The sequence below is a fragment of the Equus caballus genome, chromosome 8 (genome assembly GCF_041296265.1).
Source record: "Equus caballus isolate H_3958 breed thoroughbred chromosome 8, TB-T2T, whole genome shotgun sequence".
Lineage (NCBI taxonomy): Eukaryota > Metazoa > Chordata > Mammalia > Perissodactyla > Equidae > Equus > Equus caballus.
The window spans coordinates 65763912-65791679 of NC_091691.1; the positions used below are offsets into that span (position 1 = coordinate 65763912).

General features: G+C 52.9%; 1 protein-coding gene and 1 long non-coding RNA gene across 51 annotated transcripts in view; one reads left to right on the forward strand and one right to left on the reverse strand.

The window, feature by feature from the left end:
- Nucleotides 1–4946: 4946 nt before the first annotated feature.
- CELF4 (CUGBP Elav-like family member 4) overlaps nucleotides 4947–27768 on the reverse strand; it is a 306023-nt gene continuing 283201 nt past the window's right edge. For 9 of the 50 annotated variants that reach the window (XM_023647697.2, XM_023647694.2, XM_023647689.2 and 6 more), the window contains exons 10-13: nucleotides 26468–26548; nucleotides 21288–21371; nucleotides 15621–15792; nucleotides 4947–7001 (exon numbers count right to left, since the gene is read on the reverse strand). In XM_023647697.2, coding sequence (XP_023503465.1) covers nucleotides 15665–15792; nucleotides 21288–21371; nucleotides 26468–26548 — 293 coding nt within the window. In that variant the 3' untranslated portion in view covers nucleotides 4947–7001; nucleotides 15621–15664. Of the gene's footprint in view, nucleotides 7002–8979; nucleotides 9067–15620; nucleotides 15793–21227; nucleotides 21372–26467; nucleotides 26552–27768 lie in introns of all 50 variants that reach the window. The other 41 variants (XM_023647692.2, XM_023647684.2, XM_023647718.2 and 38 more) reach the window with 10 other exon arrangements.
- LOC138915294 (uncharacterized) lies at nucleotides 14671–26878 on the forward strand. Its single transcript, XR_011421028.1, has 2 exons — nucleotides 14671–15012; nucleotides 23830–26878. It is a non-coding gene; the product is annotated as an uncharacterized lncRNA (long non-coding RNA).

Consider the following 27768-nt stretch of genomic DNA (forward strand, 5'->3'; position numbering starts at 1 on the left):
CTAAGAGCACAGCTTTGCAGACAGACCTGGGCTTGACCCCTGACTCTGGGTCATCTAGGTAAGGGACTTAACATCTTTGAGCCTGTTTCTTTAGCTGTAAAATAGGGATAATAATACGTACATCAGAGAATTATTGTGAGACTCAGATGAGATAATAATTAAGCAGCTCTTAATACACTGTCTAGCACAGAGCAAGCACCCCATAAATGCTAGCTACACCCCTGCCTCCAAGAGAAGGGCCCAACTGATAAGTGTGATTGGAAAAACTGATTCCTCCACTCAGCCAGTGAGGTCCTGAGCATCCCCAGGCCTACGCTTATCTCCTGGGAATCCCACAGGTCAGCTCCGGGAGCCTGGGGACATTGCTGCCTGGCTCTGGGTCTCCTCATTGACAATGAGGAAGATAGTGGGTTCCTCACACCAGTGTACCCCACGTCTACACACTGAAGACCAGAGTAACCAAGAACAACTGGTAACACTGGCTGCCTCTGCGGAGAAGAATGGGTGGCCGGCTTCAGGAGTAGGAAGAAGACTTTTCATTGTATGATTTTTCATACTTTTAAAAATTTAAATATATGGATATGTTAGCTATTCAAAAAATAGATAATTTTTAAATGCAAAGACCAAATTCAATGCAGCCCGTGGCCATATGAACCAGGAGGAGCATGGCGGCAGACGACAGCAGCCACAGTGGTGTTGGGAATGCTCTTGGGGAAAAGAGAGGGCAAAGAGAAAGGAAGGGGCAGAGGAGTGTCGGCTCCCATAGCTGACCCGTGGGATTCCCAGGAGATGAGTGCAGGCCTGGGGATGCCCCGGAAAAGAGCGTCAGCAACTAGAGACAGAGGTGTGCATACCTCAACACGACAGGACATCCCTGGGAGTGTCACAGGCTGACTGAACCTAAAAGAAAATGACTTAAAGGGGTCAGGTGTCAAGTTCAAGTTTGCTTCACTTGGGACATGAATTGTCAATGGAATGGAACTAAGGAAAGGAAGGAGGAGGGGATCAGAGCCTGAACCACTCATTCTATCTGTAGCATAAAGTCACAACTCCCAGAACCCTTGGGGTGGGATGGAGCTGCGTATGGCTGTCTCACTTACTCCTCACTACTCTTGGGGGAAGGAGGAGCGAGGGGGGATTATCATCCTCATTTTAGAGATAAGGAAATTGAGGCTCAGAGAGGTTAAGTAACTTTTCCAAAGTGAGCCAGAAGGTACATGAGAGAACTGGGGTTTGCATCCCAGTCAGACGTCAAAGCCCACACCTTTTTCGCTCTGTTACACTAGCCTCCACCTTCCTCCTGGTCTGGACAAATCCTGGTTAGATCTCCACCAAGGGCACAAGCACAGAGGGAGATGCTCAGAGTCCCCTGAAGAGATGAGCAGTTAGGTTCACATGAGCGAAGAGAAGTTGAGGTGAGACTGGGGTGCTGGTGCTGGCTGTCCAGCCTTCCACCCCCCTCACTAGCCAGGCCTCAGGGCATCTGAGAGTGTTGAAGACCAGAGATGGATGGGGGTAGGGAGGGGAGGGCAAGCAACCCAAGCGAGGATTTGCAGGGAGAAGGGAGGACAGCTTAGAGAAAGAGAAGGAGGGCAGTAGAGAGAGGAAGCTATAAAGTATAAAGCTTATCCTTGCAAATACTCCTCTGAGGGGAAAGGGAGGGTTGGCTATACGCTGATTCCAAATGTGCTATTATCACTTTCAAAGCATTTCTAGAACACCTACCTCTCTGGAACACGCCTGCTGTTGTCTGCAGTCTGTTCTTTCCTTTCTTCCTTCACCCCCTCCTTCACACAGGCAGCGACTGAACATGTGACCGCCAGGAGTGAACAGTCCATCAAAGGTGGGACATCAAGGGTAGCTGATCATTTTTATTTAGGGGTGGATTCCATTTAGGGAGAAAGACAAATGGCATTCACAGCCAAGTCTGATGCTGTCACCTCGGGTGGGGCTAGGCCCCTGAGCTCACTTCCCAGATGTCCCTCATCCACCTTACTCAGGTTGGGAATGCTCAGTGAGGTTCAACTCCAGTGTAATTCAAACACTGGCCCCGCAGACCCGTGCCAGGGGGAGCAGCAGATCAGCCCAGCCCGACTGCAACAGGATTTGGAAGGTGAATGGAGGAGCTGGAGGCACTCGTGTGGGTGGGAAGCTCTGGTACGTCCGTCTGTGTCTCCCTGTGCTGCTCCGTGTGTGAAGGAGTGGGTGGGATCCAGCTCAGAACAAGAAAAATGTCAGATCTTTATAAAAACCCAAAGGAGACAGGAGCTACTAAATGAAAGGTCTCAGTAAACATATTCTTTTCATATTATCATCACACAGAAAGGCGGGGAGAAGGGAGAGAAGAAAAGAGAAAAGTAAGAGAGAAGATATGATTACAAATGGGTGGATGAAGAGCTGAAAGGCCTTTGAAGGTGTCGTGGGAACAAGGGCTGGAGGGAGACCTGGGGCCGCACCAGGGGCCAGGCCCACCCTTGGACAAGGCTGCGAGAGGCCACAAGGGCCCCCAGTTGGCCAGAGTCAGCCTTTAGGCCTCAATGCAGCATAGAAAACATGAGGCAAACTGAGGTATCTAACAATGAAATGACTTGATATCTGGGATTTGCTTTAAAATAATTCCTGAGTTGACCTATGTTGAAGCTAGGTGGTGTGTACATGGGGGTTCTTCATGCAAGTATCTGCACTTTTCATCATGCTTGAATTAAAAAGTTTATAATAATAAAATGTCTTTTAAAAGTAGAGGAGCTATGAAAGAATCGCACACTGCAGGTAGAATACTAGCAGGGAATATAAGCCATAGAATACAAGGAGAAATTAATGAGAATTGTATCTTGGGGTTTTTTAAATAACAGCACAAATCAGGGGTTCTTCACCAGGAGATGATGGATGACTGTCGGGTCCCTGAACCCCCTGTAACCATGTGCCAAGTGACCTGATACTTTTCAAGGAATCTGTGACTTTCCCCCTCAGAGGTTAATAAATTGTATTCTCTCTTAAATGTGCTGTGCATACATTAGTCACTCGGTGTGTGGTTTAAATAAAGGGTTTGTTTTATAGAACTGGCATATTCATATCTGGGTCCTGTGTTTTCATCTCTCCTCTCAGTCAACCATGCCTAGAGCAAAGCAAAATTGGCTGACCGGCTTCACAGCCCAGCTCTGGGGGGTGGGGGTTGGGGGACAGAGGAGAAGCAGAGACAAAGGAACAGGAGAGGTCTGGGGAAGCCACTGAGGCTCCCTGGGGTCTGAGAGAGTGACAGGAGCAAGTGTTGTTGAGGTTGTCATCCTCTGGCAGACTCACTGGCTTTTGACTACAAACGTCCAACAGAAACAACAGTTTTGAATAGTCTGAGGCTCAAGACCCAGAGAATTCCTTAGACAATCCCTTTCCATTCCTCTCAGGGTAGCAAAACACCCAGTGTGACATCCAGCCCCTTGCAGTGAATTCTTCCAAGAAGTCCAGCTCCCCACAAGCTCCCCAGAATGGGCGGAGCAGGCTGCCACCTGGACATTGCGGCCTGGTGGGCAGGGGAACTGTGGGTTAGTTAGGGGCCAGTAAAAGTCTCATCTTGCACCCAGCTCCACATTTAAGTCAAGGCTTGAAGGCCTGCCCCATTTCCTGGGGTATGAAGGCTTTTTCTTCCCAGACTAACACTTCAGAGGCTGGTATGAGCCCTGGGAAGAGAGGTGGGAGATGAGGGAGCACGGGGGCCAGGCATTGCTCTGTAGCTGGGGTTCGGAACTCTGCTTTCTACCACTCCCGCTTCAGAGAAGACAGACGAGGGCTGAAGCCACTCCCCTCTCCCACGGGAGGGCAGAGACAAAGACCCTTGCCTCCCAGGACTCTTGTCTTCTCCCTGACCAGGCAGCTGAAACCATGAAGCTTCCCTGCCCCCTCACATGGAGGGAGATGGAGGCCCTTGGTGAGAGTCTGCCCTTTCCGAGACCAGGCTGCCGGGCTGAAGGCTGGGCCTGGTGCGTGTGTGTGGCCGGGAGAATGAGAGAGCACGGAGAGAAAGGTCTGTCCCGGGACAAGGCCCGATGAAGGCTCATGGCTGGTGTGCATCTCACCTCAGGAAGACCTGATCCCTCCTCTCCACCTCACCTCCCCCAAGTCCCCCTTCCTGTTCTTCCTCCTTTGGAACCCCCCCCCCCAACACAGACACACACACACAATACCTGCCTCCTCAAACCTCCTCTGGCATGCATCTCTCTCTTTTTCTCTCTCTCTGTCACCACAGACAGATGCAGCACTCCAGGAAGCTCCTCCCTCTACACTCCCCCCCCCAGCCCCACCAGCACCCTGACTCTGAGGGCATGATCCAGAATCCTCCGTTTCCTCCATCCGTGCAAACTGTCCGTGCAGTGGAAGGTGCAGGACCAAGCACAAAATGCTCGGTGGCGACTTCTGGGCTGCGTCCTCATCGTTCTTGCTTTACTGTGGTCCCTGCCTCCACTGCCTCCCTCCCCGACTCCTCACAGCACTTCACCCCCACCCCAACTTGGGTCAGGTGGCCTCAGTTTCCTCCTGTCAAGGAGGAAAGGGGGACTTTCTCTTGGGTTTGGGCACTCTGGCCATCCGTGCCCAGGAACCAAAAGAACGGGTTTGCAACGGAGACTCAGAGACACACACCAGTTGAGAGAGACTTTTCTTCGTGCGGAAGAGGACCTCCTTTTATTGCTCCCATCACCTCCCAAAAAGTGCTCCATGCTGCTTAGGCTCCAAACTTACGAGGGCCCAGGTAGCACACAGATTCCATGGAGGGAAGGACCAATGCTACTTCCAATGTACCAGCCTTGGGCCCGCAAGGCACTGCTGGCCGGATTCCGAGAAGCACAGACCAACGAAGATGAGTCTTTTTTTTAAACTGTGCTTTATTTAGGGCTAAGCTGGAGAAAGCGTCATCCAATAGTTACAGAAGGTTACAAGGAGTTTTAGGGAGTTGAGTGTGAAAAGAGCAGTTTTACTGAACTGCAGCTGTTTTTTTTTTTTTTTTTTACAACATCTGGACATCCTAAAAGGAGGAGCCAAGAGAAAGAAAAAGAAAATTTTAAAAATAATAATTAACCAACAAAATAGACAGAAAGAAAGGAAAGGCAGAAGGCCTGAGAGGAACCAGATAGTTGTTCTCCTAAAGCAAAAAAGGAAAAAAAATGGTAGGTCCGAGAGCCCCCTGGCCTCCCGATGACCTGGACTATGAGAGGAGGGTATCAAGGCAGAATGCCAAAGCAAGTCTTCCCAACGGTGCAAATAAATTATAATAAATATGTTATACTTTAAAATATATGTGTTCTTAAATAATTCAGTGTTTTTTTCTGATTCTGAGTTTTTTTAAGCAATGTCTTTTTTAACTGCTCTAAAGTCATTTACCAAAGATAAATATCGTGCTTTCATTAAATAGTTTTCCTTGTTTTTTCTCTATCATTACAATTAAAAGTCCTACAAAATATGCAAATTTATTTACAGAAAAACAGAGCCGGCATCATTTAAACATCCCTGTTTTTCAAAATTCCTTGTAAACAGTTTCAGAAATTCTTCAAAGATTGTTTATTTTTCTCTCTCTTGTTTAAGGTTTTTGTGTGTGTGTGTGTTGTTTAGTCGTTTGAAGATGAAAGTTCCCAGGTCTCCCTTGCCCGGAAAGTCTCTGGAGCAAGCATGGAAGGCGAGTGAAGCGGAAGGTGTCGAGGGCTTGCGGAGAGCGGGCGAGCGCGCGCAGCTCCCGAGCGAAGCGAGGCGAGGGCGGCGGCGGCGGGCCTTCCTGCCGACGGCGCGGCCTCCACCGGTGGTGCGGAGCCAGGAGGCCCAGGTGTGGGCGAGTCCGGCCTGGCCCTCGGGGTCAACGGCGTCCGACAGCACTCGCAGGGAGAAGGGATTGATGCTCAGTCTAAACTCTACAAAAGTACAGTCCTACAACATCTGGGATTTTAGCAGTAACGCTAACTTCTATAGGTTTTTTTTTTCCTTTTTTATTTTTTTTATTTTTTGCTTTCCTCTAATTTTTCTTCTATTATATAGGTATTTTAAACTTCTCCTTTTTAAAATTCTGTACAACTATTATGATTTTAAGAGGGGGAAGAGTTAGAAGCATTTACAGACCTTTCACAACAATTATCTTGCCTTGTAAGTCCCTTTTTTCCCCTCCTTGTTTTCTCACACTTCACAGTTAGTTTTAATATTTTTGTTGCTTTCCCCAAATATCCACCAATTTGTTCATCTTAACAGCTCCATCAGACATATAATACAGAAAACCATAGGAAAGTGTCATAGACTTGAATGAGGGTAATCAAAGCGCCTCTCAAAGTATCAAAGAACTATTATCTTGCTGTTTTAAAAGCATTGAAGCATTATTTTTCCTTTTTTTTGTTTTTGTTATTTTGTGTTTTTTTTTTTTATTTTTTAATTACATTTTTCATAGAATCGCTCTAAGCTGTTTCAAGAACAGCCATGAGGCAGGAAGGAGGGTCGACTCCATTCCCCCTCTATTTGACATAGAGCTACACATCTGCAATAAAAAGTTTGGTCCTTTGGTCCCTAAATAGCTAAAGGAATGACAGATAGAGATGCTCAGTGGCAGCCTCCCAGCCGCCCCCTGGGGACCAGGCCCCACCACACCGCTTGCCCCAGCCTGCCTCAGGCGCCCGCGGGCTGGAAAAGCCCCGGGATCGGTGAGCAGCGTCTCTTCCCAGGTCCCAGCCCTTCAGCCTCCCCATCTGGTCTCAAGTTATTTTGTTGTAAAGTTGCCTTTTTTGTGTTTTTTTCCTCATTTTTCTTCATCTTCTTCTTCTTTATGTCATATTTATATTTTCCCCCAAACACATGCCCTCTGAACTCCATAGACGCTATACTTTCCTTGAAGAAATGTTACAGTCACAGAAAGTGTCTGGAGTCTTCAGCTTGATTGATATTGGCTGATATGTCAAAGATGTCATCCAACAGTTCTCATTTATAAATATATATAGAGAGAGGTTTGTTTTTTAATGTAGCCCGTTCAGCATCCTGCCCTAAAATGAAGAAAATCAGGGCTGATTAAGCCAAGAGAGGAACCACAAAATGCATCCAAACACCAAAAGGAACCTGCCTCAGGGGGTAGGGTGGGAGCTCTGGGGGATGGCGGGAGGGAGGGGAGAGACCAGTATGAGAATTAGTCATGATCATGATACGTAAAAAAGAAATTGACTCTTCCATTCAGAGTAAGAAACCACTGGGAGGCCTGTGGTGAAGATTTAGTTGTTGGGAGAAGGGTCTCGATTTGGGTTCCCTTAGACTTCTGGATTGCAGGATGGCGAGATCCAAGGGAAGAATTTGGGACTGTGGGATATGAATTCATAATTAAACTGATCTCTGAGGGATCGAGCCCAGATACAATATGTATACAGAAGCCTAGCAAACAAGAGAGCAAAAATCTAGCAGCCCAGCCCACTCCTCCCCTGCTAGAGGAAAAGAAGGAAGACAGATCCGTGACATGAATTTGGTTGAATGCTTGCCCAGTTTCCAGCCAACTGCTTCTTTCCCAAGGTCAGTAACTATTTGCGAGGCTGTGTATATATATGTATATCTGGAAATATGTGTAGAACATATTCACCTGCACATATGTGGATATACGTGGATATGTGTGTATGTATATGCATAGATACACACATACACACACACACACACATAATATTTTTCTCATACATGCCAGGGAATTTAGAGGAAATTCAGAACCTCAAGAGAGGGGATGGGAGGACCTAAAGAAGTTGGGACGGATTTAATCATCAAACTTAATTAAATTAGACAGTTCTCGATTTCGTTTTGAATGGTGGCTTCTTGGTGTTTCATTTTGCTTTTAAGAAAAAAATCATGATCTGACTAGAATCAGAAGGAGAATGCTTAATCATTGTGAATTAACAAATGAGACTCATCTCCATTCTAGCAAGCAGCTTCCACTTATACATGGGGGTGACTGGTTACATCAAGAAAGTTAGGACTGCAAAGCCCCCACTGAGGGGACAACGTCATGCGTGTATCAATCCATGCTGGCAGGTTTTTCACACTGTTGATTCAACAAACAGCAAACCGTACACAGCAGTCTAAACAATTACAACACCAAATAAAATAATAATAAAATTAAAAAACACTTGTCAAGGACCCTTTTTCAGTTGTAAACAAAAAGGTGCATTTTGCTTTTGTCAGGACTGTTTTTTCCAAACCAACCGAAAAGCCCTCCCAAACCCCCGGTCGCCCGCCTCCCCTCCCCACATTTAATTTAGCAGAAGCGGCTACAATACAAACCTTACAATTGTTACCGGGCTCTCTCTCAGAGCCTCTGGCTTTGTGCTCTAGTTTTTTGGTTTAGAATTTTTTTTTTTTTTTATCATTCTGTTACTGTAGAGATTTTTTTGGTTTTTGTTTTTCCTTTTGAAGTGAGATTTAAAATAGCCTAAGTGGAAAAAGACCAGACCTAGGAAAATGTCAATTGAAAAAGGCCCCCAAATTTCTAGAAAAAAATAAAATCACAATATTTTCAAGTGCAAGGAAATCAACCACGCATAAGATATTTTTTTAGATGTTTTCCTTATTTTTAAGAAAAAAAAATAATGGTTTGCATCGTTAAATGATCCCGTGTTCGAGAATTCAGGAATTCATCTTTATTTTTACTATTTTTTTATTCTTTTGTTTTGTTTTTTTCTCTATGTGACATCTAGAGAAGCATAAAAAACGCTGAACAAGAAAAACCAAACAACAGAAAGTAAAACCACTGCAAGCACCAAGAACGAAACGAAAATGAGCACAGCAAAAAAGATCGTGGCAGCACAAAAGTCAAGAAAATGCACGTGTGATCATGACTGGCCAATCATCAACTGATACGACATCCAAGAAAAACGCTCCAATCACAGCACCTCCACGAAACTTGACGGCAATTGTCATGCAACCGATTCTTAGCCTTGTTACATGACGCCATCATGTCACACTGTGAACTTTGAGTTGATTTGAACTTACGGATGGGGGACTGTTTTCTCCACTCTCATGTGATTACGTGAACTTTATTCCTAGCTCAGCGCGAGACTGTGGTGGATTTGACTGGCCCTGGTTGGGTTGTTGGAATTTGATTGAATGACAAAAGAAGAAAAGATTTATATATATATATTTATATATGTAGAGAGAGAGAGAAAGAGAGAGAGGACAAGAGAGTGTGGGCAAGGGGGAAGGAAGAGGCAGGGACAGGTCGGGTGGGGTCGGGAGTGTGGGAGGGCAGGGAGAGTTGGGTTGAGGGTGAAGAAGGGCAAGGAAGAAGTTAAAACAAAATTAAAAGGAAAAATATTTATACAGCACAGACCACAGCATCAATCTAAAAGCTCTGATGAGAGAACAGCAGTCAAATCATAAAAGAACTGAAAAGAACTCAAAGGATGGAGGAAGCCGGCAGACAAACGACATGGGCACGTCAGCACACACACACATACACACACGCACGGTTGTTTATGCAGACACATGATACACTGTGAACAGTAGCAGAACCTCACACAGGGCCACTAAGGGCATCCATCATGCGTCGGGAAGAGGAGGGGGGGCGTGGGTGGTTTGGCGAGGGGGCTAGAAAAAAATAAAACAGCCCCTCAAGCCACCATGGCCGGCAAGCAGATGAGGGAGCACGCTCTCTGCTTTATATTACCCTCGATTCTTTCTCTCCCCCAGGAGCTGAGCTCTCCTCACCCTCCCAGCCTTCTGTGGCTTCAGCCTGTGGACCAGCAGGGGGCGCCTGTCAGGGTGGCCCTGATTTGGCAGGTAGGTCAGAGGCTGGCTAAGGTGACTGCTGTATCCCTGGGGTCCACCCATGACACACTTTGCTGTCAGAGTACGGTCCACACCGACAGCGACTCAGCCCTCCCACCCTTTCGGGTCCCACCTTGGCCACCATCCCCAGTGAAGGGTGTCTCCACCGCAAGAGCACCCACTGCACGATGTTATGATCCTCTCCCCTTCCACTCTGCCTCAACCCTTTTTCCTCAGAACCTTCAGAAAATGAACACGTTTAGTTTTGAGACTTAGGGTAAATCACATCTGCATTCTTGGACTTCTAGAAACACACCTTGGCACTACCAGCTTCACTTCACGATCACCTCACACCCTGTGCTTCCCTCCCAATGTGGCCTAAGTGGGGCTGCTTCTGGGCATGTGAAGCCTTCAGAAGCCCCGCAGCTCTGACCTGTGAAAAGACCACATGGAGGGCTGTAGGGCGCCCTGCAGGGTGGGTAATACCAAGGACAGTCCACCAGAGAGGGGAGTGCCATGGCCCTAGCCGCTGGTCTCTGCCGCTGTCACTTTTGCTCTGCTGACCACCCCTATTCCGCCACCTCCTTCTCCGTCCCTTTATACCCTACAGCCCTCCACGTTCAGCTTTCCAGAGGGACCCAGCTCGCAGGCTCTGACCTCCCTTCTTTACTGGTGGAGCCCTAAGTGGTTGAGGCTGAGCTCCCCTCTCAGTCAACCATCACTGAATTATTCCACTTGAGTCGTCTCCTGCTCTCTTCACCACCGCACAGTTCTTTGCCCCCACCCGAGGATTTGAGAGTCCCCAGCTCCACCCCTTCCTCATGGTCACCCTTGCTTGAGCTTGCTCCCCAGCTCCTGCTCCCCTGCAGCCCCAGGGTCTGTGCCCCACCCTAGGCACCATTTTTATCTGCAGGGTTTCCAATCCACCAAGCTTCTACATGCAGCCAACTCCACTCTCAGCTTTGTGGTTTCCTTCAGGGAGTGTGGAAGGGAAGCCTGGCATCGTGAAATGTCACTGTGGATAAGGTGCAAAGCAGCTGAGAGGTGACTCTATTTTAAGTCCAAACCCAGCTTCCAGCTGTGCCTTCAGAGAAGAGCTCACAGCCCCTCTTCCTCCACAGACCCTGCCCTGCCTGCGCGTATGTGGGGTTCCTGCTCTTCCAACAGCAGGTCTCCCTCACTCAGACCAGTGCCCACCGCTTGCCCACCAAGTCCTGACATGCCACCCTCCCCTACATTTTCACCCCTCCTGGAAAAAAGCCCTAAGACCCACCCAAGACATCCAACTGGCAGGTCCCTTTGGGTGGGAGAAGAGGCCTAAGAACTGAGATGGGCAGTGCCATCAGGTGTCAGCTACGGCAACTGCAACTAAGGGACTCCTGGGCACTCCCCTCCTTCCCGCTTCACCCCACTCCTGAGCACCTCACGGGCGCCCACTCCTCTGTACTTCGCCATGCTCCTTGGCCCGCTCGAGCTTTCCTCCAACTGCCCATCAGCACCTGGCACGGTCCAGCACGCTGGAGATTCAAGGCTGAGCTTCACACAGCCTCTCCTCAAAGGTGCATCCAGCGAACTTTCTCATACACCTCTCTTCTCTCACACGCGCTTGGCCCCCCACACACAAACACACTCTCACACTCACTCCACCCCTAAGGAGCCTCCCCAGGGATCTGCGTGTGCACAGCTGATGACTCTCTTCCTTAGGGAGCAGCTGCACCTCTGCCTGCAGGGGTGACCCCTTCCGGCCACCCTCTGGAAGAGCCTCACAGAGCCCAGCCCTAGAGGTGGCAGCAGGGTCACTGCCCAGTGTAGAGGAGCTTGAATCAAGCCTGGGAGCTCCAACTCAAGACACGGATGAGGAAATTGTGGTCAGGCTGAGCGAATTCAGATGCTAGGTCCTAAACACAGCTGGGCTCAAGCCAGAGAAGGCCCAGGCCCAAAGCCATGACGCAGCCCTGGACCGGTCAGACCTGAAGCTCCCGTGCCCACCAAGCTTGGAGCAGACATTGTGCAACAGCACACTCAGGGCCAAAGCCCAGGGCTCAGAAGGGACGGGACGCCCACTGGAGTGAGACATGCTGCCCAGTGTGTTCTCCAACCGCAGAAGCACATGCTAGGGGTCTGCGAGCCCACCCTCAGCCTGGGGCCCAGGGTGTGCTGGCCAGCTCGGCGGTAGGACAAGGGCCTCAGGTATTCCGCCTGCTAGCTGTGGACCTGGCCATGTGGGCATTTTTGCCACTCTTCCTGCCTTTGTTTCCTTCCTCTTAGTTTCCTGGTAAAGATTTCTTGGAGAAACTCCCATCTTAGCACAAGATAACAAGCCGGAGCAGCCAGAGGAGCAGAGGCAGCAGGGAAGCCAGGAAGCCCTAGAGGAAAGAGAGCCACACTCTCAGGAGACGTGGAGATGCCAAGACCCAGCCAGATCCCCGGGCCTCACTTTAAGGAACCAAGGCACAACCTGGCTCCTCCCAGCAGGGGGCCCCGCCAGGGCCCCTCTCCTTCCCCAGACCTATACTCTCCATTCTGACTTGGCCACCAGGCCTGCTGCCCCTGCAGCCTTCACCACTGTGGGTGGCCTGCCCCAGCCCTGAGACCCCCCTCCCCGTCGCAGCTTTGCTCCTAGCCATGGCTTGTCCCTCAGCCCCTGCTCAGGCTAGCCCTTCCCGTCTGAGGACGGAGGACTTATCATTTGTAAACACCCTTTACTGGCCTGTGAAATCGTGCAGGTTTTTAGCTGCTGTGCATGCTGTCTCCTCCCTCACTGGCAGCCTGACAGCAGCCACTTCTCACTGCAGTCCCCAAGCGTGCCCCTGATCTTAGCAGCCCCTTTCAGTGACAGCCTCTGACAGTCTTGGGTTGGGGAGCCTGAAAGTTACCATTTGTTAAAATGCTGCCTAAATGGAGATTAAAGGTCAACTCTCTTGTAGGAGTTATGTCACATTACAGTTTTTTAGAAGACTGCTCAGTAGGAAGGAGGTAGTCAGATGGCTAACCCCAAAGAAGTGAGATGTCATGACAAGTGCCCTCTGATAGTCAGGACACTCTAGGGTAGGAGGGATAGGAGGGCTGCGGTGAGGGTTCTCCTTCCTTGAAGGGGTTAAGAGTCAGGAACTAGACCCTGGGCTTCAAATCATGGCTCTACACCCAGCAGCTGATGGGCAAGTGACTTAACCTCTCTGTGCTCAATCTGTAAAATGGGAATAATTACACTACCTACCTGAGAGGCAGCCACAGAGTTCTGTCTTGCAGTTGTTACCTATAAGAACTGTGCCTCGGGTATGGTAAGCACTGTGCAGAAGTCCGTGGCTCCCATCTTCCTGGCCTCTGTATTCCCAGCTGGAAGAACCCACTCTGTTTTCTAAACCTCTCAAGTCCCCACCCCAATGATGACTGCCAGCTGGTTCTACCCTGAGGGCCACTTCTTACCTCACATCTCAAACAACAACTGTGCCTTCCTCACCTCTTCACCTGGGAATTGCTCTGCCCTAGAGGTTGTATCCTTGCTTGGGTTTTAGTTGCATGGAGCTCTAGGAGGCTAAGACAGGCTGCTTTGGGGGGAGCCCCAAAACACACCCACAGGCGCCCCTAAGAAGCTCAGGCCATGACCCTAGAGCATGCCTCTCCTTAAAAATCCTCTGATGACTCCAACACCCTGGTTTCATTAATGAAGAAATGGAAGCCCAGGAGGAGAAGCACCTTGACCCAGGTCACGCCTTCATGGCAGAGCTGAGCTTAGTTAAGAAAAAGTGTTCTATGTCCAGAAAGGGCTGCTTTCACTGAACCATCCCTCCCCTCCCATGGAAATGCACCCATCTGCGGGCTTCCTCCTGGTGTCTGTGTGCACAGAGCCAGAAGCTCCACGGAGGCAGGATGGTGACCCAATCGGGATGGTGACCCAGCACCTGGCACAGGAAGTGCCCGCACCCTGAATGAACACGTGTGGATGCAACTTCACGCAAGCCAGAGATGGGCAGGGTGGGAACTCAGGAAGCATGAGAGGCGGGTTTTGGTTTTCCAGGCTTGCAGGGAGTAGAGGCTCAAGCACTCCTTGTGAAAGGTGAACACTGCTGCTCCCGGGTGGACAAAGGGTGTTCTGCTGGCAGTGGTGGGATTTGAGGAGAGACTGGGAAACTGGAGACCTCCCTCCCAAACTCCAGACTCTGAAGCTCCGCTCAAATGCCTGACTCTCACACGGCTGATCTTTCTCCCAACCCCTCTTCATCTTGGGTCATGACAACTCTGCTCTTCAGTCACTCGGGTCAAAGCTGGTGTCATCCTTGACTCCTCTTTCTCTCACACCCACCTCTAACTCATTACGAACAACATCCTTCACTCTGCATTCAAAATACATCTAGAAGTTAACTCCCTCATACCACATGGGACTGCTGTCACCCTAAAGTGAGTGGTCCGTGCACTAGACCTCTGCTTTGGGCTGAGAATCTATTAATACAGCAGCCAGTGATCCCACTGAAATGGGAGTTAATCACATCACTTTTCTATTCACACCCCTCCGATGGCTCCCCTGTGCAGTCCCCCATTTCAGAGGAGCAGCCAAAGTCTATAGAATGGCCTGCAGGTCCCACAGGAGGTGGCCCTCCTCACCTCTGGGATCTCCTCTCCCACCACTCCCCCCCATGCCTGCTCCCCTCCAGCCACCTTGGCTTCCTGCTGTTCCTGGAACACACCACCCCGCCCTCACCCTGGAGCCTGGACCCTGGGAGTACACACTCCTCCAGACACTGGCATGGCTCCCTGCCTCACCTTCTTTAAGTCTTTGCTCCAATGTCACTTTCTCAACAAGGCCTAACCTGACCCCACTATTTAACTGTAACCAACAATTCTGGCACACTATATAATTTCCTCTTTGATCATACGTCATTGTTTATTGTCTGTCTCTCCTGCTAAGGACAGATGCTTACCACTCTTACTGCTGAGTCCCAAGGATCTAACAGTGCCTGGCAGCCAGCACTGCTGAAGGAATGGAGGAACAGAGGGCTGGGCAGCCCGTCTGGCCTGTGAATGAGCTGGGACTGCAGGAGTGCACAGCAATGGGGAGCCCAGGCTGAAGGCCGACTTTTGATGGCCTGGCACATCGCCCCCCTCCGGCTCCCCTCTTCCCCAGGAAGCCGCTTCACCCAGGGGAACACGTGGCCTGGAAGAGGAGTGGCTGAATGTGTCTTCAGCTGCAAAGCAGGACCCAGACTGAGCAAGAAAAGGTGACAACTGCCCACGCATCATGGCCTCTGTAGAGCAGGCAGGGTAAGTGGCCCCAGTGCTACACCATCACCCTCCTCAGCTTCTGTCCCATCCTGTTGGGTTTTTTTTTTTTTTTGGTAAAGTTTCCTTTGAAAAGTCCTGTCCCTGCTCTCCAGACTGAGCTATGGGGACTGGGGGGATGAGGGGGTCAAGAGTCTAAAGGCCACAGCCCTCCAGGCAGGGAGCTGGGGAGGGGAGAGCCAAGGAGTCTGGGAGAAGGCCCCAGCAGAAGGCTACAGCTCCCCGCAGAGCCCATACCGCCCCCAAACTCTCCCGGCCCTGAGCTTGCCATCTGTTCACCCCAGGGTTTTCTGGCAAACAGGATTGCCAGTGTAGACCTGGAGGCGCAGGCCCAGGGCTCGCCCCACCTTCGCAGAGCGGTTCCCTCACTCCTGCCCCTCTTGGCTCTGCGGCAGCGGAATGGCCATGCCCACTTCTGCCGGGATCACCGCAGCTCTGCGCCTGTCTCCTGGGCACCAGGCAGGTCGAGCTGGGCGCAGCGGGTCCAAGGCACAGCGAGGGTCCGGCCCACGGAGGCCGGAGGAGGCGGCGGGTCCGTCCGGAGTCCCTCCCCAGCCCCCCGTCCCCGCGCCCCGGCCGCCCCCGGTTACCTGTGCGAGTCCTGGTCTCCCCCGGGGGACGCTCCCGCCGGCGCTCAGTACGGGCGATTGGCGTCTTTGGGCCGCTTCAGCTGCACCTTGAGCCTCTTCATGCCGATCTGGAAGCCGTTCATGGCCTGGATGGCGGTCTGTGCGCTGGCCGGGTTGTCGAAGCTCACGAAGCCTGGCGAGACACGAGGGACGAGGGCCTGGGTTTCCACGGGGCCGCCCCGGCCGGGACGGGGCGGGCGGGGAGAAGGTCGGGCCGAGGGCAGGGCGGGCGGCGGCGGCCCCTCCCCGCGCTCCCGCCGCGCCTCCGGGCAGGGGCGGGCCTCAAGGCTCCTCCCCTCGGGCCCCGCCCCCGGCTGGCCTCGCGCCCCCAGCCCGCGTGCGTGTGGCCCCGCCCGGGGTGGGCGTTTCCGAGGCTCCAGGCTCCGCCCCCGGCCGGCCTCGCGCCCCCAGCCCGCGTGCGTGTGGCCCCGCCCGGGGTGGGCGTTTCCGAGGCTCCAGGCTCCGCCCCCGGCCGGCCTCGCGCCCGCCCAGCCCGCGTGCGCTCGGCCCCGCCCGCGGTGGGCGTTTCCGAGGCTCGGCCTCCGGCGACCTGCGCTCCGCTTCGGCTTCGGGCGGCGCCGCTCGCCCTGGCGCCCTTTCCCCGAGGCCGGGCGCCCGCGGCGCGGCGGGGCTCGGAGCAGCGCCCGCCCCCCACCCCGGCCGGCCCCGGCACCTCAGCCCTCTCCTTCGGTGGGAGGGGGCGGACACACCTGCGGGTGGAGGAGTTTATTGGACACTGTCCTCCCTGACAGGAGGGGGCCTGGCAGCGGGAGGGCACGGGGTGCCGGCCTGGGGAGAGAGAGCAGTGCGAGGGGGAGGGAGGGCAGGCACCTCGGAGAGAACTTCTCCACCATCGTTGCGGCCGCCCCCCTCGCCAGGGCCCCTGGCCGCGGGGGAGGGCAGAGGCTGACAGTGCTCGCGGCCCCTCAGCTCCCTCCCGGGCCCTGCCGAGGCTGCCCCCAGCCGGGCTCCCTGGGGACACCGGGGTAAATCCAGACCGAGTCGCATTAACACACCGCCTCGCACCCAGGGGCTGGCGGCACCTCTCTCATTTAGTAAAATTCCAAGCCCTAGGAGCAGGAGCTCTCGCCCTGGTCTAAGCACACACCAATCCATGTGTTCCCTATGAACCCCTCATACTAATAATAGTATTGCAACAACAATAGCACAAATTAACACTATTAGTAAAAATTAGTTGAGAGCCTTCTCCGTGTACCACGGACTGCAGAAGTGCTTTCCACACAGTCGCCCCTCCCAACATCCCAGCCATCTATGGCTCCCGGTCAGTCCTTACAAGGAGTTCCCAGGTGGGGATGGATCAGGTTCTCTAAGTTCATCCATTCCTCGTTTTGGAACTCTGAATGCATCTCCTTTTACACTTTATATCAGCATTTCCCAAAATGCCCCTAATAGGTGCTCCCTGAGCAAGGGGCTTCTCCCGTCAAGCAGGTTTATAGCCAGGCCCCTCTGGGACCCTTCAAAGCATATTAACAAATGAAAACATCCCCCTCCCGCCCCAACTTCTCCAGTAAATAAACCTTTATAGCTTTGTTTAACCTAGTATTTCCTGTAATTTATTTGACTTTAGAGGGTTTTTGTCCTGTAAAATGGACTTAGATCCCGCAAAAATCTATGAAACTAAGCTTGGCAAAGTTCCCAGGCCATCCTGCACACATGCCTCATTTGGGGTGTGTGTCCACAAATAGCCATTAGATATGTAAGGGATAAACATACAGACCCCGCTGAAGTAGAAGTTGTTTTCTTAGCTAATCTTCTCTGGGACATCCAGCCTGTCTGCGACCCCTCCCTCACTCTTCCCATGTGGTGGCTCTTTCTCCCTTTTTAACTCCACCCCAGACACTGTCTCCATCCAGCCTCTTTTCTTTTTCTCTTGTCTCCTTCCTGCTTTTGCTCACATTTTCCTTTGCAGCCATGCACCATCAAATACGGGGGAGGAGTATGTGGACGTGCACGTGAGTGTATTCAAAAGTGCAAGCGAGCAAGTGAGTAATGGAAGTGGTCAGAGCCATGCCCAGAACAACGTAAGCGACATCTGTATAAATCCATATGCCAAAACAGATAGGAAAGACTTAGGATTATCCATGGTTGGAGATTAATGTGAGCCATCCTTGCACCTCCTCCTCTCACCCCTCCCAGCCCGACCCCTCCCCACCAACCCCTGTGTCTGAAGACCACAGTTGAGTGGTTAGCAGAGCAGAGCGGGTTTTCAAATGTATGAATCGTGTCTGTTACACTGCTCTCCCCCAGATTCAGGAGGGTGCTTGAACTTGTAGCCTCTCTCCCTGCCAGGACAAGATAGCCTCACCGGGGGTGACAGGGTACACTCCGCCCTCCTCCCCTTGCCCACCAGCACCATCAGCTCCAACTCTACCTCACCACCAGCCTCCTCACCTGCACTTGGTGGCGCTTTTTGCAGGAAACAAATGTGAGCAAAGCAGGGAGGAGACGGGAGAAAGAGAAAAGGGGCTGGAGGTGCTGCCTATGGGAAGGTGTGAAGGGAGGGACAGTCACCAAGGGAGGAGCGTCACTAAGGTCCTGGAGGGAAGAAGCCCAGCCTTCGTGGAAGAGTTTAGTGTCTCCGGAAGCCAGGGGTTTAGGAAGGATTCAGGCTCAAGGGAATTTTTCTCCTCCAACTAGTTTTGTTAACTGGCTAGCAGTCGGGGCAGGGAGCGTCTCCCCCGCTGACTGGGGACCCCAGGGGCAGGACTCTGGGCACCATCTCCCATGTTTAGGTTTCCAGGGCTGTCTTCCTTCTCCCAGAGCCCCCTCCTGCATCCTTCCACCTCCGAGAAAGTTCCTGCCTCCAGGACCACGGCAAGATGCACGAGTAGGAGGCCCTCCCCATGTGCCTCCAGCCCTTCTTCCAACCAACGTAGGAACAATTCGTGCTGCACGTTTGCTCACGAAGGCCTCTGGAAGATTCTGGTTATGCTTATAAAGAGCGAGTGGGGCCTTTGAGGGGTTCACTTCAATAGAGGACCATTTTGTGGCAAAAATGGTCCTTCCTTTTGGGAATAAAGGAGGCTCTGGTCAGTCCTGAGGGTCCACTCCGGCCAAGCCTGTCACATACACCATCTCATGCAGCCCTCACAGCATCCCTGAGGGATGACTGCCCAAGTCCCCCATTCACAACTGAGGACAGTGAGGCTCAGAGAGTTAAAAGCCTTGCCCATGAGTGAGTGTTGAGTTCCTTTGCACAGGAAGGCCTCTGGGAGAGTTGCAGAAGGCTCCGCTGCCAGAGGGAGTGAGAGAACCCAGGAGGCTTAAGGAGGAACCACTGGGCCGGGCCAGCATGGCAGGAGCACGTCCTTTTTCAACCTGGTGGATGTTTAGTGCTAGAAGTTTGTTTGGGAAGAGAGGAAAGAGCCAGAGTAGAGGTATACAGAGGATGATTTCCAGAAAAAGCAGGGAAAACAATCTTGGTCCTGGGGAACTTAAATGGGCTAATGGCAAGGGTAGCATTTGGGGCAGACTCTAAGGAAATGCCTTTGAAAAGCTGAGCTGCTCCCAAGCTAGGGAACTAGGGACAGCACGAATGCACGGAGGGTATGGCTAGAGACCAGACCAAGCCTGCTCTAGCCCAGGTGCTCAGCGCATTCTGGGCTCTTAGCAATTTTCCTCTGATTTCTGTAACATCTGAGGCTTACTTAAAGAGCAGATGCAACATCCTCTCCAGTTTGTTGTTTTCACATATGTAACTGTGGTTCACCAGGAGAAATACCAAACAGTGGAGGGTATAACCCTGTCTTTTCCTTTGCCTTGTTTTGCCACAGGCAAAGAGAAATGCGCTGCTGGCAACTCTATGCCACTGAAGTAGCACACATTTCCTGTGGCAGCTGCCAGAGGGAGAGGGACAGTGGTGCAAAGGTCTTGACTGCTTTGGGGAACATGCTCTAGAACCTTAAGCCCTTCATGGTTCTGGAAAGCTGGTCTCCAAACTGGAATCTCCTTAACATGTGTTGCCTGATGCTTCTACATTCTTGTCTCTTCTCCCCTCCACCACCCCCAGGCTGTGTCCTGCATTCCCTGGCCAATGAAGGCTCCTACTCTATCCTCACAGCCCCAGAATCTGGGGGTCAACCTGGAGATCCTGAGCTTCTGGCAGACTCAGCTCTGGTTCTATGTGAGGCTCTCTGGGGACTGGACTCCTCAATCCTGGGGAATCATGAGGACCTCTGGCCCCAGAAGGAAGGGCTGACAGAGACAGAAGAGGATGTAGGAGAGGCTAAGGAAGAGTGGAGGGGGGAGGTGTGGGGATGAGGTGGGGTTCCAGGAGGTCTGAAGCAAATCAAAGCAGAGAATGCCCCACTAAATTGGAATTTCCAATAAACAATGAATACTTTTTTAGTATAAGTATATCCCAAATATTACATTGGCCTATTGCATGTGACATTTGGGATATACTTATACTAAAAATGCATCCATTGTTTACCTGAAGTTCAAATTTAACTGGGCGTCCTATATTTCCTCTGAAATTATACTTCTAGATCCTCCCACATCCTCCCTCTCCCATCTAAGACCCAGCCACCAGGGAAATTTCCTGAAAGCTGTATCTTTGTTCTATTATTCTCAGCTCAAGCACCTCCCACCATCTTCCACTGCCTACCATATCACATGAAACATGCTCATCTGAAGTCAAAGCCCTCCCCAGCACAGACCCTCCCGTACAGGTGGCGTCCCCCGAACTCTCCTTTCTCGCCAGAGCCTCCTGCTTCCTCACTCACTGTCCCTTGACTTCTCATCCAGCCCCATGCTCTGGTCTATTCTATTCTCCCCACCTGGAACTCCCTCCCCTTCCCTTATTTACATCCACCTGCCTTTCTCATTACACTATTACTTGGTGCCTCGCACATTTCACTGCTGTTAAGTAGGGTGATTTTCATCTACACTCAGACCTGAGGCTTCCTGCGGGCAGGGACTATTTTCCTCCTCCTGACTCCTCAACAATGCAGCTCTGGTGGCCTGTGGGGGGGTGGGTGGAAGAAGGAGGGGTCATTGGATGGCAGGAGGGGAGCAAAGAGCAGGGTAGACCAAGAAGGGGGGCGGGGGCAGGACAGAGAGGTGGAGAGAGGAGGCCAAGGGGTGGGCAGGGTAGGGGCCTCAGCTGGACAGACCCCCCTCACCCCAAGGATCATGCTCAGCTTTCACCCGGGGGCCACTTTGATGAGAGAGGAGAGGGCTGCTGGGATAACGGGTGTTGCTAGGCTCTGCTCTCCGCCCCTCCTCCCTCCCCTGCCCAAGGAGGCTGTTCCCCCTTCTCCCCTCGGTGGGAATTGGACTTTTTGGCTGGAAGGGGAACCTATCTCCTGGACTGGGAGAGGGAAATGGGGAGCTGGGTGGGGGTAGGCAGAAAAAGCCTAGAAGCCAAAAGAACAGTAGTAGAGAGAAGAGGGGTGAGAGATGGAGACTGGAGGCTGGGCCACAGGGAGCACCTGCAGGGGGAGGGGCGATGTGAAGGAGCAGGTTAAACGCAGTTGGACACCGGTAAATTGGTGCGAGCACCACCCTGTCCTAGGTGAAGCTAGTTGGTTTGTTATCTTTACCCACCAAAGCATTTACTTTGGTTAGTCGCCCGATCCACAAACACTTTCGAGGAGATGACATTACCGAAAGGGAGGAACATCTGCATCAGCTCAGCGTCCCCAAACTCCTGGGGCAGATGGTAGATGAACAGGTTACAGCCCTCGGGCCCTGCGGTGAGGGGAGGGGGTGGGGCGGGGGAGGAGGGATGGCAGGGTGGGGGAAGAGAGAGACAGAGGAGAGGTGAGCGAGTTAGGCAGCGGCAGCAGGGAGGGGTGGGGGCGAGGTTAGGAGGGAGGGTCTCATCCAAGATCCAAAGGCGGCCACAAAATAGTGGGGGCTGCTGAGGCCCCAGTCTGAGCTCTGGACTCTGCTCTGCCCTTGGGCAAGTCACTGAACCTCTCTGTGCCTCAGTCACCTTTTCTGCAAAAGGGATTAGTAACAGGGTGCCTGGCAACTCTGGGGCTCCACGGGCAGAGTTGATGAGTGATGGGGGGAACTTGCCGAGGCCTGATCAGTCGTGGAAATGAGGTGCTAAGGAGAGGCAGGGGTGGGGAGACCCAGGAGGGCCTGCTGGGCCTCCCTCCTGCCCAGCCCCGGCTCAGCAGAGGTCAGAGGGAAGTGCCCTGGGGCAGCAGGCCTGTGCTGTTGGGGCCAGGTGACAAGCTTCACTTCACCTCTTACAGGCAGGCCCCACCTGGGATTCTGGGGCCCGGCATCTCCATGGGGTGGTGGGTTTGGCCCAGGCTCCTCCCTGGCCTGCAGCCACTCCTTCCCATCTGGTCCCCATGGCCCCACTCCCCCCTACCCCAGAACCTTAAACTCAGCCCTGGTCTTGAAGGCAGAAACCAAGATTTATCCTGCCTCCTCCAGTGGGCTAGGTGCGCAGGAGGGGCTTCAACAAGGCTTCGCAATTAGCCAGGGTACCTGCAAACCTTATTACATGAAGGACTCCCCATTGCACTAAACAGTGACAGCCCTGCCACTTCTATGCATGAACGACATGTCAGGCTGTTCTAAGCACTTTATATGTACGTTAATTTACTTAATCCTCACAACAGACCTATGAGGCAAATACTATCGTCATCCCCACCTCACAGATGAGGAAACTGAGGTGCAGAGAGGTTAAGTCACCTGCCAAAAGTCACACAGCTAGTAGAGGGCAGAGCCAGGCTATGAACCCAGGCCTTCTGCCTCCATTGTCTGTGCTCTCCTCTCTCCTTAACTATCTATCATAAATCTCAGTGCCCCAGAAACCCTGAACACTGTTGAGGCCTTTAGACGTCTGAAATTTCCAGAAGCTGAAAGGATTACATTTTTCTTTTTAAATGACCAAAATCTCAATTTTAACTCTTTGGAATGGAAATCTCTCTAAAATGCTCCATCTATTTCCTGCCGTCTTAAACAGAGTAAACCACATGTAATTTAACTTTTTAAAGCGTGGTCATTTCACTGATCGTTTCCAACCTATGGAGGACACGCAGAGGCAACAGCAGCACTTGCTAGAGCTGTGTAAGAACTGAGGTTCTGATCACAGGCTGGTGCAAACCAAGCAGGAGCTTAAAAGTGAAGGCCGTAAGGCACCCATGTGGGCTGCTATGTGGCTTTCACGGCCAGAACCAACTGTTAGGTTCTCTGCCAGATAACCCAGTTCTGGAACAAAGAGCTCCCTCTGGAGTTTCTGTCCGTCTTCCTCTCTTCTCCCCTCCAGCTCTCCTCCTGCCTCCCTCCCTCCTTCTATCTCCACCCGCTTGAGGTACACAGCGATAGATCACCAGAGCTGCCCTCTGAGCCGCTCATCCCCTCGGTCATCTGGCCACCCCCAGCCTCTGGCCTCCCCTCCCTGGTCTGCTGTCTCCCAGGCAAACTGCCAGCTGACGGCACATTCAGGACCGGCGCAAAGCGTGCTCCCTCACCCACTTCCTGGGGTGCCCAGAGCTGGATCCTCCAAGCTCTGGTGGCCCTCCCTTCACCCTGACCCCTCCAACCATGCCACGTTCTCACTGGTTCATGCCCAGTGAATGTCTCCATTGATGGTCCCAGCTAGATGTGAGTCGCCTTGGGGCAGGAACCAGCTTCAAGGCCTCATGTAAGCCACACCTTCTCCAGGACTCCCACCCAGATACTCCCCACACCCTCTCCCTTCCGGTGTTCCCTGAGCTCATACTCCATACTCTGTGGTCTGAGGCTCTTTCTCCTTTATGTCTGAGAGCTTTTCTCTCCAATGAGATGGGCCGCTCTTCAGGGGCACAGGCATTTGCCTTCTCTAGTCTTCCTGCCCCACACCACAACAAGCACGTGCCTTCCCTCTTCCTCCCATCCTCATTCTTCCCGGCTTCCCTGACCGCTCCACCCCATGCTGACCCCTGACTTGAACTTGGGGCCCTTACTCCAAGTTCAAGTTCTGCAAGTTGTTTTGTGTGGATGTTATATCTGTTCTTAAAAAGACAAGGAGCCTTCGAGGGCAGGGCCTGTAGGCTCAGTCCCATCAGCATGGTCTGTGGCTTAGCCCTACAGGGACGGCTCTCCTAGCCCCAGCCTAGCCCCTGCCCCTCACCCCTCAACAGTGAGCCTACACCTTGTCTTGCTCCAGCTACCCTGACCACTCACTGTATTCCTTCGTTCACAGATTACAGAGCATCCAGATGGTATGACCGGGAGGACCTAGGAGAACCATCTGGTCCAACCCAGCCTTCTGAGAAATGGTGACACAGAGCTCCAGAGACAGAAAGCAACTACCCTGGCCACACAGCAGCCCCTGGCAGAGTAACCTCAGCCCAGCTGTGGGGCAGACAGGCTCTGGGGATTCAGGCATCTGATGGTTTTCAGGCTTAACTCAAAGACAAGGAGCTGGAAGGAGGGCCCTCCCCAGCAACCAGCATGTCCTGGTATTTCAATGGCCTGGCATGGGGGAGGTGAGCGTGATGGAAAGAGGCCAACCACAGGCATGGCTGGAGGAACACAGCCTTCTTTCTCGTGCATGCCTCATGCAACACTGTGGACATGGCTTTGGTCTGGCTCCAACCCACCTTCAACCTGTCTTCCCCTGTCTCCCCCTGTCCCCAGGCTCACCTCATACTTGGCAGCACCCGTGCCTTTGCACCTGCTGTTCTCCCTGCCTCGAATGCCTGTCTCCCCCTCTCTATATGCTGAAGACCTCATCCTTCAGAGCCCCCGAAACCTTCCCCAGCAACCCCATTCCCAGCGCCATGAGCTTGCCCTTATATAGAGAGTGGTTCTGAACACATCCAGGTTCATGCCCCCGCTCCCCATGCTCTGCTCCCCAACAGTGGCTCATCCTGTGCACCACATTTAAGGAGAATGGGGACAACAGTGGGAGATCCTTCCTCCTGAGGGAGGCTGGAGTGGAGACTGGCCACAGAGGGTCTGGCCTAGGGAGCAGGGCACAGGGGTAGGGGGAGCTGAAGCTGCTCAGAGATGGGGAGAAAGTACGAGGAGTTCAAAGCTAGACACCTGGGGTGGGGCCGAGTGTGAGTGGGGGGTGGGGCAAGGAACAGATGGAGGACCTGAGTTTAAGACCAGGTAGGAGCTGTTGTGTGTGTTGGTCACAGCAGCAATGACCTGCAGCTGTGCACGTGCATGTGCATAGCAGGGTTTAGAGACCCTGGAGCCCACAGCCCAGAGTGATGCAGGGTGCTGACTACAGGGTGAGGGTGAGTCAGCATGAAGCCAGGGGGTGGTGACAACAGGAGTAGGGCCTTTAGGCACAGCTCTCTATTCTGGGCCCAGGACTGGCCACACTGGGACTCCAGGACCCCACCCCTTGCGGCTCTGATCTGACTCAAGCGGCACTGGAAGGCTTGGCCTGGGGAGCAGAAGGACAGGGGCAGGGCAGGTTCCAGTGAGGGCACCCTCTGGTGGCAGCAGGGCTGATGGACCACCCTCACCCCCATTTCACCCATGGTGTGTCCAGACGTCACTCAGAGCTCAGCAGGGCACGACTGCAGAGTGTGGGCAGGGGGCCCCAATGTGTACCCCTCTGGGCTCCTGTAGCTTGGCTCTCCTGCGCACGAGGAGATCTGATGATGCAGATCTCAGGAGCTGCCCAGTGCTTGTAAACTGGGGAGGTACGTCTCAGGTACAACTTTGGAGAGGATGACAATTTAGTGAAGGAAGGGTTGTGTGCACAGCGAGAAATCCAGAGGCAACTGCTGGAGTTTGGAAGGCAGACTAGAGCTAGTTCGATCTTCACACCCCTCTAGGGAATAACCACCACTGTCCTCATTTTACGGAAGAGGCTGAGAGGGGAGGAGGTGGCTGAGCTGGGAGTCAGACACAGATGGGTTTGCTTCAAAGCCCAGACCCTCAGCTGTCCGGGCACTGGGGCCTCTTCAGAGCCTGTCTAACCAAAGGGATTTGGACTAGCAGACCTCCAGGGCCCCTTCCAGGACTAATGCACATTCCATGGCTCCGGACGGTCTGCTGCAGCTAAAGCCAACCATTTGGAGACGACTGGAACCTCCTGACCAGGCAGGCTACTGGGGCAGATGGGGTGGCCTCACTGGCAGGGTGACCCTTTCCATGGGGGTGGGGAGGACAGGACCTTGTTAGTGTTCCTGGCCCTTCAAACTGAGCTCTCTCAGGCCCACAGAGTCCCCAAGGGTGGACTTGTTTAAGTAGCTCCTGTGGGTCTCTAGGCTCTGGGATGGGAAGACATTGAGGGTCTGTTGGAAGTCCCCGCCTCCTGAGCCCCACTGGCCTTGCCTGCCCTGCCCTGTTCACACCAGGGCCTCTGGATGTGGCTTTCCAGGATGCCCTCCTTCCATGAGGCCTGCACTGGGGCTCTCCCATCCCCTTACCTGCCATGGAGTCCTGCCCTGGGAGCTCCAGCTGTCTCTCCTGGTCACCCAGAGGGTACAACTTCTGTCCACAATGAAATGGTCCCCCCACTGCCCTCCCTCCCCCAGCCATAAGGATTCCCGCTTCTCCCCTTCCTCTCCACTGGCCAAATCCTGCCCATGAGTGAGGGGGGAGTCTTGGGTTCCTGGACCCCACTTCCTCTAGGGCCCCACCTTCCTGATCTCCCACCACTCAGGTGCACAGAGCTGCCCACGAGAAGCATCCCTTGGTCCTTGGACTGGAGAGTGCCACATCTCACAACCCTGCAGACCTCTATCACCCTCCATACAACACACAAACGTGGTCACCTTTCCAACAAAACACCCAGCCAAAGGCCCAGGTGAACGGCCTCTTTGGGGAGAGAAGGGGGTGGGGCGGGGCCCAGGAGGCCCGCCTTGCAGACTCACCTTCTCTCTGTTGCTGGGGGATCATTGGAGGTGGCTGAGGAAAGGCCTGGCTTATCTGACCATAGGCAGCAGGGTAGGCGGCTGCTGGAGGACCAGAGAGAAGAGGCAAGAGCAAGAGACGGTGACAGTGACATGGAGAGAAACAGGGTAAGAGGCAGGAAGAAAGAGAGAAATTTCAGTGTTGAGCAGCAAAAGCAGACTAGCCAAAAATTGCATTTCAGCTCAGCCACTTACAACAAAGCCAGCTTTGAGGAGTAATGAAGGAGAAGTGGCCCAGGGAAGATTAGAGGGCTGTGTATGTGTGTGTGCGTGTGGGTGCACACATGCACGCATGGGGAGAGGCGAGTTTAATTTGAAACAATGGAAAACCCACATGTGTGGATAATATACAATAAAAGATAATCAAAAGCATCAGAATGCCATGGACAAGCTCACTCCACACCACCTGGAAGCCACAAGAAGGTTTCCCCCTTCTCTGAGCCACGCCGACTCTGGTTGACATGCCCTCACTCCCACTCAGATGATGCCTGTGTGGGAGGTGGGGAGCCACCCTAGGTGTGAGGTTGGCCTCTAGGATCCTGCCAGGGGGTGGTCCCCAGGACAGATCTGGACAAAGCTGATGCTTCCTGTATGTAATTGGAAAGGGTCAGAGGTAGGACAGGAATAGGCAGCCCCCTCCTTAGCCTGGTTTGGCTCCCAAAGCGGCAGGACCTGAGGTCAGAGCTTAGGGGAGCCCAGGAGGTGAGAGAGAGAGTTTCCCCTGGGTTCCAGATGGGAGAGTCCAGCTTCACCTGGGTCCCCAAGTTGTCAAGCAGCCCCATCGCTTTCAGGGCAGACATTGCTGGCTCTTCTAAACACACTGAGGAGGGACCTGACCGAGCCAGAGAGCAGAACACTAGCTGGGATGGGACGATTATAGGTGTGTGTGTAGTGTGTGCGTGTGTGTGTTGCCCAGCCTACGAGTGGGAGAGAGACAAGCATAACTGACAGCTTGCCTTAGGCTTCCTAAAGTGGCTCATCACCTTCCCACTCAGTGACTCCAGGCCATCTGCTCGCCCTGGGTCTCTTTTCTTGCCTCTCCTCTTTTCAACCTCTTTTTTCTATCCTCCCTTGTCCCCAGTCATCCTCACTGGAGCCCCACTCCTGCTACCTGTGTATGGCTGGGGGGGTGGGGGTGGTGGAAAGTGCTTCCCTTCCAGGTCTCTCCTGCCCTCAAACCCAGGCATTTATGCTTCCTGGGCCAGTGACTGTGCACTGTGATGGGCAGCACCCTAGCTCTGGCCTCACCCCCAGTGCTGTGA